Genomic DNA, 12677 nt, shown 5'->3' with positions numbered 1-12677 from the left:
AGTCTTAATTAGATCAAATTAATAAACCATGTTTATTAAATTATATATAATAGTGCATATTTTGAACATAATATTTTAAAATTATGTTTTATCTAATAACACTACTATATTCTTCCAAATAGCATGCTAAACAAAAATTTCGAGTCAATGATGAAGCAACATTTCTTCATTACTGTCTTAGATAACAACTTGATTGATTCCAAATCAACTTTCAAAAAAAAAAAAGGAAAAACAAGAAATAATTAAGTTTTAAACATAATAAGGACTATACTGCATGTTGAGTCCAAACGACAAGAATTTAAAAATATCGCAATAAACTTTACCAAACCCTAAACTTTATTACCACAAACAAAATGTCACAACTTCTTGCTATCCTTATTCAAAATAGAATTACTCGATCTTTAACTCAAATTTTTCTGAAATGCTTGAAGGAGGTTCGCTAGAGTCTGCATCAAACTTTCTAGAGGAGGATCCAACTAAGATTCTCTCTTCTTCTTTCTCTCCTTTGAGTATTCTTCATCAAAGGCCAAAGCTTCTAGCAATTTTATTGTTGGTAGCCTTGTTCTTGAAAATTTTCCCTCCTTGTTCAAATCAATCTCATTACCAGATTCCTTTTTCAATCAGATCATCATTTGTTGCTCCATCTGCAATATCATGTCCCATTGTATTCAAATTCACGAGCTCAAGCAACTCAGGATGAGACACAACATTTCTCAACACCTCACTAACGGAATCAAAATAGTCCTTCCCTCTTTCTAGCTTCATAGAAAACTTTTCGATTCCGGGGACTAAGAACAACAATTTAGGCGGTGACGATGGTGACAGCGACAGAGAAGAAGAAGCTAGATCCTCCTGAAAGTGCCAACCCTTGGCGAGTAAGCGAGGCCAAACAGCTTCCCAAAAGAGATCATTGGATTGATGTTTGCTCAAAGAGGAGTGTTTTTCGGCAAAGTATAGAATCTGTCTTTGTGTAAGGCTTGCCCAATCGTTCCCAATAGGAGCCTTATTCTTCTTGGATTTCTTTGTATTGATGATTTCTTCTTCTTTATTACCAATTCCAAGTGCTTCAACAAGATTATCAAGCCCAACTTCGTTCTTTATAACGGACACATAATCTTCTAGTGTCACTAGTGATTCTCCATATAGCCAAGACATCTGCCAAGTAAATTGGATATTTTTTCACAAAACAAAAATGCTTTAATTTTGTCATAGTAGTAGGTAGTAACATGTTTTTATTAGACTAAGCTAAGTGACTTTTAATGAAAATAAGTTACAAGAAATTGGTTTTCAATTAATTTTAAATCAAATATTTTATTTTTTAACAAATTTGTATCATTATAAAAGTTTTTGAGAATTACTCTCGTCAGGTAATTGATTCTTTTATCATTTTCAATAAATTTTTATTATATGTGTTAGATAAATAACTTTTATATAAATTTAGTTATAAGAAAATTAAATCTAAACTCTAAACCTATCATTATAAGATAAGTTAGTATGTCTATCAAAACAATAGAGAGATGTCAATTTTTTTGGTGTCTAGAGAGATATCAAGTTGTCTAATAAAAAAAATTTTAGATAATAAAAAATTATTTAAATTAAAAATTTCTAATTTAAAATTTTTAAAAATCAATTTAAGTATTTATTCTATCAACATTGATTAATTATACAATAAAAAACTACTTTCGTTGACCACATTATTCGGTTTTTAATTTGTTAAATATATGAAAGACAATAAATAATTTATGAATAAGCTTGCATTTTTCACAAAGTAAAAATCCACATTGTTTTTATATAAAATTAATAATTAAAAAATTTAATTAAATATTAAATTATCTAATCTTTTTTAACAATCAACTTCAGACAGAAAGATAATTCTACGTGAGGCTTCACCTTTTCACAAGTCACCAATAAAATAATGAATATAGGAGCAAACAAGTAAGCACTAATTAGTTACTAAGAATGAGTAGAAATACTTTATATTTACGTGCTTTGAGACTAAATTAAGTCATTTGGTTTATGTCATTCATTGTTTGACATATCATCAATGAGGACTTGTTATTTTTGTATTGAGTTAAATTTTAAAAATTACCATAAAAATTTATTCATTATCTAAAAAGTTTAATTCAAAACAAAAACAATAAATTTATATTATTGACATGCCAAGCAATGAATGATAGAGAGCAAATTCAATAATTAGTTTATGTTGTTGATACCGAGCATGTCATGATGCATTTGAAAGAGTTAAAACTTAGTAAGAATAAAATTTAAATCCATACCTCAAGTATTTCCATGTAGGCATCCTTTGTTAAAAAGGGCTGTAGACGAGACATAAGTGTTTTCTCGCTAATAATCTTGTCCCCAAAAATAATGGAGTTGTTACCCGAACTCGTCATACAATCCTTCCATCTTTGGTATTCGCTAGACTTGCAAAATTGGTCATAATAAAAAGACAATATTTCTCCCATTGTCTTGTTACCCACAAATCTTTTCACTGCTGAAAAGTCTTTGTTAAATATGTATAAGGCAGCCATGAAATAGGACTCTTCTTTTCTAGTCCAAGGCATAGTAATACTACTAGTAGTATAGTACCATATGTCTCTATTTGTCTCTTGTGCTATCACTCCATCATGTTCCAATGGATCATTGACCATGTTGTTTTGCAATTTGCAATATTCTGATTTTGGCATTAACTCTGGGATTTCAGCTTGGTGGTGATTACCAATTGGAACATACCGTTTTCCGGATGTAGAATGCACCTGCTAAAATGAAAAGGGTAACGAATTTAATAATACATATATGCAGAAAATGTATAATCAACTATATCATAATGATATATAGGTGATGTCTATGGTGACCAAGGCAAAGCGGTAGTTAAGATAGTTAAGGATGACTCTTCAATAAAATTCTTTCTTACAGCAATTTTAGAAAGTAAAAACTAGCAATGTTGACTGTGCCCAAAATGGTGAATTTTTAATGATAACTGAGTAAATCCTTTTGTATATATATGTAATAGAAATTAATTAAAAAGTTAATCATGTATGTTGGAATATTCATGCCCCAAAGCATGTCCAAACCGACAGAGTCGACTCGATTTGGCAAAAACTGCAAGACGATGCCTTTTTTCCTTCTCTATGGCCGTCGCGGTGCAATATGCCTTTTTCTTCCTTTTTCTGCAGCGTATTAAGAAGCACATGATTTACCATTACCATCTGAGCTAAGCCTCAACTGCAATACAATTCATTTTTAAAATTCATGCTAATTTATTTTTTGGAACAGCTATTTGAGTATTTTCCTCTTCGTGTGGGTTTCAATCCACTTACCTAAGGCCCACGTCACACACAAATTTTGGTTTGCAAAATTCCCAAACTACCAACGCGGTAAACAAGAGAGTTATTGTGCTTATCACTAACACGTTGCAACGAACCTACTTTAACCCAGTGTTCCTAAAACTTCTCCCTTGCCACATGTTACAATGCCATTAGCTGGTCAAACTTTGGCTACACTTAGCCACCACCATAAGTCATGCCACCATAAAATTCACCATCATCATCTTCACATAAATATTACTTATCGCTGATTCCACACTACATCTACTTTCACCCCACTGTCACCTATCATGCACCGCCACCCCCAATTAACATTCTCACGCGATCCACAATCATCACTGCCGCAACAACAACAACTTCACTCGTTCCATTTTCTTATTTTCTTCCCCTTTTCCTTCATAGCTCAATCAATGCAGAATCAGCAATCCCATTTTTAAAGTTCCTTTTAGTTGCATGTTGGTTTTAAAGGAAGTCTCTTTTCTACTTTCACTATCATTTTCGAAGAGAGAGAGAGAGAGAGAGAAGACGGAAAGGAAGAAGAAGACACGATGCAAATATCTAATTCCGCACCCCCAAATAGCTCTGCATCATAGTCCCATTTAAAATCCGTAAGCTCTAAGCCTCTCCCTTCTTTCTTTCTCAATTGACAGTTTCTGTCACTGTAACTGCATCTTGCGCTCAATTCTTCTACTAGCATCTCCATTGTATCGATATCGTCTTCCTGCAGCGGTCGCTGGCCTAGTCTGGCCTCGCCTTTGCATCGAATCTGAGTCTCCCAAGTCTCGCAGTCTCCTCCTCTATTATTCTCTCGGTCTCTCTGCCCGATTTCTTTCTTTCATTTTTTTTTTTAAATTTTGAGTGTTGCGTTGTTATTGTTGTTAGATTTGAAGTGTGATGGTGATGGTGGTGGTGATCATGAAGTGGGAGGCAGTAGTGGTTCAAGTGGAAGATTGCTGGTGGATGCAGTATGCAGAGTTAGGGAGAGTTTTGTTTTATTTTTATTTTTTATTATTAGTAGGGATAATTTGGTCTAAACAATAAAAATAGAGTAGAAAAAGATGATTTTAAAATAATTTTTAACTTTAAAAATAAAATTAATAAAAAAAGTTGAAAATAATTTTAATTTTGACTCAAAATATTAAAAACAAAAATAATACTTAATTCTAAGTTAAACAAAATATATATATATATATATAATAACTGATGTGATAATTAATTTTTTATCTGCACATATATGATATTTTTTTTTATATATCATATCATATGTTTAATTAAATCAAGGTGCTATCTCTCTAGCGTGAGTATGGCACAAGTTATATCTACCTAAGATTCTCTCTTGTCTAAAATCTTCATTTCACCAAACTAAAGGTGAATATACTGCTACTGTATCCCTGAACATGAACAACAACCAAATGTATCATAAATTTTTATAATTTTATCAAATTTTTAGTTAAAATTTTTATAGTATAAAAATTTTTAATTAAACATTTATACTGGATCAAAAATTAATTAAGTCGTATTAACAATAAAAATAGAATTTTATTAGGATGGATTATTTTAAGAATATTCTTTTTTTAAACATCAAGTGTTAATAGAGGCTTAATTAAATTTTTTTATTTAATATAATGATGATCTAATTATGAACGGTTAGAATATAAAGATTTTACTGAAATATTTGGTAAAACTAGGATATACCTAATTAAAAAGCTTCTACATCCAAAATCTAAAAATTATTGCCAATAAAAAATTTATATTAGTTGATTTTGTTGTTTCAATAATTAAATATATAGTTGAAAAGAGACCTTTAAAATCAAAAGCTTATGACATGAAACCATGATAACATATAATAATTTTCATCAAATTAAATGCAAAAGACCCTTGTCTTCGGTCGAAATTGTGCTTGACCGTCAATAATGGCAGATAATAATAGATAAAAAGAATAAATTATTGATAAGGAGGATGTGAAAAAAAAATTTTAGGGGTATAATTAAAATCGTCCGAATTTTTAGACGCACCTATAAAAATATCCATCACTTCCGTTAACGATAAAAATATTTTAAAATACGACAATAAAAACAATAAAAAAATTTTTGTCATTTACAAACAATTTTTATATTTGACAAATCTTTAGTATTTGATCCAAAATTTTGTATGAAAATTTGGACCACAATTTAAAAAGTATATAAAGAAGAATAAAAATTTTATCTGTAAATATTTTTTAAAAGTATTCTTAGTTATTGACAAAAAAAAATTCTATTTAGCGTAAACTCATAAGATTTTGAGAATAAAAATATTTTATTTTTTCTTATCATGCTTATAAAAAATCGCATCAAATTCAATTTTTAAAGAGCATTTTAAGAATATATATTTAACTTTAAATAGTTTTGCCATATTTTATAATATTTCAAGGATATTTTTGTTGTTATTGTATTTTATAATTTTTTATCAATATTTTAAGAAATCAGAGACGATCTTAATACTTTACTTGAAAAATAATAAAAGTTAAAACACAAAAACAAATAACACATTAACAACTATCTACTATAGTGTTTTTGGAGTTTTAAGTCTGATATCAATAGTCTCAATACAAAAGATGATGTTTTTGGTAAAAATTTAGTTAGATTTTTTTACTTTTTATAACATTTAAATTGAATTAAAATTATATATTACAGTGACAAATTTCATATTAAATCTCAAATTATTATTTATGATATATAATTTTACGAATATTGATATGGCAATTTATTGAATCTAAAATGAAATCGAACCGAAATGGAATATTAGAAGAATGTGTATGAATGATATCATTGATATGCATGGTACACATAACAAAAAATTACAAAAAAGAAATAAGAAAATCAGATAATTTATATTCTATTATACCTTCATGGTCGAAAATGAACTAGAGAATAAGTCACTGAGATCAGGTATTATTTAGGAGTGTATCCTGAAAAAAATAATATATAAATAAAGGTCATCATGATTTTATATCAATTAAAAATTGCAGATTGAAAACAAAAACAAAGAAACAGAAAAAAACAAAGTTAATGCATATATAGTACATCAATCTTGAAAACATCCAACTTTTTTTTCCCAATCAACACAAGAAAAGAAAAAGAAAGACAGAAAACAAGAAGGAAGTATAAAGTTGCCTATGTTGACTATAGAGATTAAAGAGGATAATAAGTTGTAGTACTTGCGGAGATATAGAAAGAGAAGAAGGAAAATAATGGTAGCTTATGAGAGAAAATCATATAAAATATATGGTATATATAGTTAAACAATCACGATGATATTTATATACTAAATATCAGTTATTTATATAAAATAATATATATTAGAATATAAAATGTACATTGCAAATGAATTAAATATCACATATATTTATAAATAAATATATATAATTAATTTAATTTGGTAGTTGATTATTTGTATATACATGATATCTTTTATTGTTAAAATTGATATGAAACAAATTTTTTCAAAAGTTTAAGTTTAAGTTAATAAGAGGAAATACATGAATGATTTTATATCTAACACACCTTCACACGCAATAACTTTTTGTTGAGATTGCGTGAATTATTATTAGATTTTTTTCGACTTTTGTATAGATTTTATTTCACTTTTGTTATTTGTTTTATATTAAAATATTTTCTTTTAGGATTAACAATAATTAAATTGTAGATTTTTTTGTTATAAAAATCCTGATACTATATTATAAAACTATTTTCTACAAAAGTTTAAACTCATAAAAAAATCATATAAATAGTTATATCTAACAAAAATATTAAAATAGAAATATATTATTTATACATAAAAAAAACTATCAAATCAACTATATATATATTAAAATAATAAATTAAAGAATACATATATTTATATATAAATAATAAATAATTTTTTTATATATATAATTAATATAATAGTAAAAGGAGTAAATTTAATTTGGTCTTTTGCGTGTTATCGTAAAATTGGATAAGCGTGTAAGCACTTAAAGTTCGGTATAAAAAAATTACAGGATTTAACGACTTTTTTAATTCATAGAGATACGACTCCTACTTTTTAATTTTGAAATGGGGATGAGAGTAGTGTAGTGTAGCGTTATTGGAGAGGAGGGTTTTTGTGTTGTTGTGATATCAGGAACAAAACAAATCGGATCGTCCGATTTAATGGTCAGATTTGTGTTAAATATATAGTTGCAAAAAGACCTTCAAAGTCAAAAGCTTAATGACACTAAACCCTGACAACATATAATAACTTTTATCAAATTAAATGCAAAAGGCCCTTGTCTTCTACCGAAATTGTGTTTGACCGTTAATAATGACAGATAATAATAATAATAAGGAGGAGGAGGATGTGGAAAAGAAAAAATTTTAGGGATAAAATTAAAATTGTTTCGATTTTTGGACGCACCTATAAAAATATCCATCACTTCTGTTAACGATACAAATATTTTAAAATACGACAACAATAATTAAAAATTTATTTGTCGCAGACAAATTATTTTTATATTTGACAAACTTTTAGCATTTGATCCAAAATTTTCTATGAATATTTGGACCACAATTTAAAAAATATATAAAGAAGGATAAAAGTTTGAGTTGTAGATATTTTTTAAAAGTATTCTTGGTTATTGACAAAAAAAATCTATTTAGCATAAAATTACAGGATTTTGCGAATAAAAATACTTTATTTTTCTTATCATGCTTATAAAAAATCACATTAAATTTAAATTCTAAAGTACATTTTGAAAATATATAATTAACTTCAAATATTTTTGTCATATTTTATGATATTTGAAGGATATTTTTGTTGTTATTGTTGTTGTTGTATTTTATAATATTTTTGTCGAAATTATAAGAAATCAAAGACAATCTTAATACTTTACTTGGAAAAATAATAAAAATTAAAACACAAAAATAAAGAACACATTAACAACTACATTTACTATAGTGTTTCTGGAGTTTGAAGTCTGATACCAATTGTCTCATAATAGAAGATGATATTTTTGGTAAAAAGTTAGTTAGATTTTTTCACCATCTATAACATTTAAACTGAATTAAAATTATATATTACAGTGACAAATTCCAAATTAAGTTTCAAATTATTATTTATGATATATAATTTTACGAAGATTCATCTGACAATTTATCGAATCTAAAATGAAATTGAACAGAAATGGAATATTAGAAGAATGTGTATGCATGATATCATTGATATGGTACACATAATAAAAAAATTACAGAAAAGAAACAAAAAAATTAGATCATTTATATTATATTATACCTTTATGGTCGAAAATGAACAAGAGAATAAGTCACTCAAATCAAATATTATTTAAGAGTGTATCCTGAAAAAAATAATAAATAAATAAAGGTCATCGTGATTCTGTATCAATTAAAAATTACAAATTGAAAATAAAAACAAAGAAACAGAAAAAAGCAAAGTTAACGCATATATAGTACATCGATATTGAAAACATCCAAATTTTTTTTCCTAGTCATTATGAGAGAAGAAAAAGAAAGATAGAAGACGAGAAGGAAGGATAAAGTTGCCTATGTTGACTACAGAGATCAAAGAGGATAATAAGCTGTAGTACTTGCGATGACATAAAAGGAGAAGAAGAAAAATATTATTGGTAGCTTATAAGAGAAAATCATATAGAATATATGGTATATATAGTTAAACAATCATGATATTTATATATTAAATATCATTTATTTATATAAAATAATATATATGAGAATATAAAATTTACATTGTAAATGAATTGAATATCACATGTATTTATAAATAAATATATATAATTAATTTAATTTGGTAATTGATTATTTGTATATACATTATATCTTTTATTGTTAAAATTGATACGAAATAACTTTTTTCAAAAGTTAAAGTTTAAGTTTATAAGAGGAGATACATGAATGATTTTATATCTAATACGCCTCACACGTAATAACTTTTTGTTGAGATTACATGAATTGTTATTAGATTTTTTTGGACTTTTGTATGGATTTTATTTCACTTTTGTTATTTGTCTTATATTAAAATATTTTCTTTTAGGATCAACAATAATTAAATTGTAGACTTTTTTATTATAAAAATTCTGATACTATATTATAAAATTATTTTCTACAAAAGTTTAAACTCATAAAAAAATCATATAAATAGTTATATCTAACAAAAATATTAAAATACAAATATATTATTTGTACATAAAAAAAACTATCAAATCAACTCTTTACATATATATATATATATATATATATATATATATATATATATATATATATATATATATATATATAAATTAAAATAATAAATTAAAAAATACATATATTTATATATAAATAATAATTAATTTTTTGTATATATATAATTAATATAATAGTAAAAGAAGTAAATTTAATTTTGTCTTTTGCGTGTTATCGTAAAATTGGATAAGCGCGTGAGCACTTAAAGTTCGGTATAAAAGAATTATAGGATTTGGCGACCTTTTTAATTCATAGAGATACGACTCCCACTTTTTAATTTTGAAATGGGGATGAGAGTAGTGTAGTGTAGCATTATTGGAGAGGAGGATTTTTGTGTTGTTGTGATGTGTCAGGAACAAAACAAATCGGACCTTCCAATTTAATGGGTCAAATTTGTGTTAAATATATAGATGCAAAAAGACATTCAAAGTCAAAGGCTTTATGAAATGAACCCTCACAACATATAATAACTTTTATCAAATTAAATGCAAAAGGCCCTTGCCCTCTCCTAAAATTCTGCTTGACCATTAATAATGACAGATGATGATGATGATGATGATGATGATGATGATGATGATGATGATGATGAAAAGAAAAATTTTTTGGACGCATCTATAAAAATATCCAACACTTCCGTTAACGATACAAATATTTTAAAATACGACAAAAATAATTAAAAATTTATTTGTCGCAGACAAATTATTTTTATATTTGACAAACTTTTAGCATTTGATCCAAAATTTTCTATGAATATTTGGACCACAATTTAAAAAATATATAAAGAAGGATAAAAGTTTAATTTGTAGATATTTTTTAAAAGTATTCTTGGTTATTGACCAAAAAAATATCTATTCAGCATAAAATTACAGGATTTTGCGAATAAAAATACTTTATTTTTCTTATCATGCTTATAAAAAATCGCATCAAATTCAAATTCTAAGGTACATTTTGAAAATATATAATTAACTTCGAATATTTTTGTCATATTTTATGATATTTGAAGGATATTTTTGTTGTTGTTGTTGTTGTTGTTGTTGTTGTTGTATTTTATAATATTTTTGTCAAAATTATAAAAAATCAAAGACAATCTTAATACTTTACTTGAAAAAATAATAAAAGTTAAAACACAAAAACAAAGAACACATTAACAACTACATTTACTATAGTGTTTTTGGAGTTTGAAGTCTGACACCAATTGTCTCATAATAGAAGATGATGTTTTTGGTAAAAAGTTAGTTAGATTTTTTCACCATCTATAACATTTAAATTGGTAAAATTATATATTACAGTGACGAATTCCAAATTAAATCTCAAATTATTATTTATGATATATAATTTTACAAATATTGATATGACAATTTATCGAATCCAAAATGAAATTGAACCGAAATGAAATGTTAGAAGGATGTGTATGCATGATATCATTGATATGGTACACATAGTGAAAAAAATTACAGAAAAGAAACAAAAAAAATCAGATCATTTATATTATACCTTTATGATCGAAAATGAACAAGAGAATAAGTCACTGAGATCAAGTATTATTTAAGAGTGTACCCTGAAAAAAATAATAAATAAATAAAGGTCACTGTAATTTTGTATCAATTAAAAATTGCAAATTGAAAACAAAAACAAAGAAACAGAAAAAAAAGCAAAGTTAATGCATATATAGTACATCGATCTTGAAAACATCCAACTTTTTTTCCTAGTCAATACGAAAGAAGAAAAAGAAAAACAGAAGACAAGAAGGAAGGATAAAGTTGCCTATGTTGACTATAGAGATCAGAGATGATAATAAGCTGTAGTACTTACGGTGACATAAAAGGAGAAGAAGAAAAATATTATTGGTAGCTTATGAGAGAAAATCATATAGAATATAGGGTATATATAGTTAAACAATCATGATATTTATATATTAAATATCATTTATTTATATAAAATAATATATATTAGAATATAAAATTTACATTGTAAATGAATTGAATACCACATATATTTATAAATAAATATATATAATTAATTTAATTTGGTAGTTGATTATTTGTATATACATGGTATCTTTTATTGTTAAAATTGATACGAAATACTTTTTTCAAAGGTTAAAGTTTAAGTTTATAAGAGGAGATATATGAATAATTTTATATCTAACACGCCTTCACACATAATAACTTTTTGTTGAGATTGCGTGAATTGTTATTAGATTTTTTTTGGACTTTTGTATGGATTTTATTTCACTTTTGTTGTCTTATATTAAAATATTTTCTTTTAGGATCAACAATAATTAAATTGTAGACTTTTTTATTATAAAAATCCTGATACTATATTAAAAAATTATTTTCTACAAAAGTTTAAACTCATAAAAAAATCATATAAATAGTTATATCTAACAAAAATATTAAAATACAAATATATTATTTGTACATAAAAAAACTATCAAATCAACTCTTTACATATATATATATATGTATATTAAAATAATAAATTAAAGAATACATATATTTATATATAAATAATAATTAATTTTTTGTATATATATAATTAATTTAATAGTAAAAGGAGTAAATTTAATTTAGTCTTTTGCGTGTTATCGTAAAATTGGATAAGCGTGTGAGCACTTAAAGTTCGGTATAAAAGAATTACAGGATTTGGCATCCTTTTTTAATTCATAGAGATACGACTCCCACTTTTTAATTTTGAAATGGGGATGAGAGTAGTGTAGTGTAGCATTATTGGAGAGGAGGGTTTTTGTGTTGTTGTGATGTGTCAGGAACAAAACTAATCGGACCGTCCGATTTAATGGGTCAAATTTGTGTTAAATATATATTTGCAAAAGGATGTTCAAAGTCAAAGGCTTTATGACACGAAACCCTGACAACATCGAAAATGTTTGGTAACCAAAGAAAATCAGCCAAAAACAGCGATAAATGGCCTTATTTAGCATTCATTAATTATTGCGACAATTAATTAATGCTAAATAAGGCAAGTTCTCGCTGTTTTTTTTGTCTACCTAGCATTACCCAACAACATATAATAACTTTTATCAAATTAAATGCAAAAGGCCCTTGCTCTCTCCCGAAATTGTGCTTGACCATTAATA

The 12677-nt window shown here is 26.0% G+C and overlaps 1 protein-coding gene and 1 long non-coding RNA gene across 2 annotated transcripts; both read right to left on the bottom strand.

Moving 5' to 3' along the window:
• Positions 1-348: 348 nt before the first annotated feature.
• Positions 349-2720, bottom strand: LOC110263587 (uncharacterized). The gene is made up of 2 exons (XM_088489337.1): positions 2277-2720; positions 349-1155 (listed from the first exon to the last, which is right to left on the bottom strand). Exons 1-2 carry the CDS (start codon positions 2685-2687, stop codon positions 601-603), a joined length of 966 nt encoding a protein of 321 aa, XP_088345463.1. The 5' UTR covers positions 2688-2720; the 3' UTR covers positions 349-600.
• A 3497-nt stretch (positions 2721-6217) lies between these two features.
• On the bottom strand, positions 6218-11140 carry LOC148563017 (uncharacterized). The gene is made up of 3 exons (XR_015885885.1): positions 11075-11140; positions 8613-8676; positions 6218-6273 (listed from the first exon to the last, which is right to left on the bottom strand). It is a non-coding gene; the product is annotated as an uncharacterized LOC148563017 (long non-coding RNA).
• Between the last annotated feature and the right edge of the window lie 1537 nt (positions 11141-12677).

The sequence above is a fragment of the Arachis ipaensis genome, chromosome B6 (genome assembly GCF_059453495.1).
Source record: "Arachis ipaensis isolate K30076 ecotype BB chromosome B6, ASM5945349v1, whole genome shotgun sequence".
In the NCBI taxonomy this organism is placed as follows: Eukaryota; Viridiplantae; Streptophyta; class Magnoliopsida; order Fabales; family Fabaceae; genus Arachis; species Arachis ipaensis.
Note: the sequence above shows the minus strand (reverse complement) of the source record. Positions and strands in the feature narration are given on the sequence as shown.

What these genes read in the sequence shown, in the direction of transcription:
- LOC110263587 (XM_088489337.1), bottom strand. Translation starts at nt 2,687, where the DNA reads ATGCCAAAATCAGAATATTGCAAATTGCAAAACAACATGGTCAATGAT. An exon ending in CCTACATGGAAATACTTGAG is followed by an intron (nt 1,156 to 2,276) that starts GTATGGATTTAA and finishes TTTACTTGGCAG; the next exon opens with ATGTCTTGGCTATATGGAGA.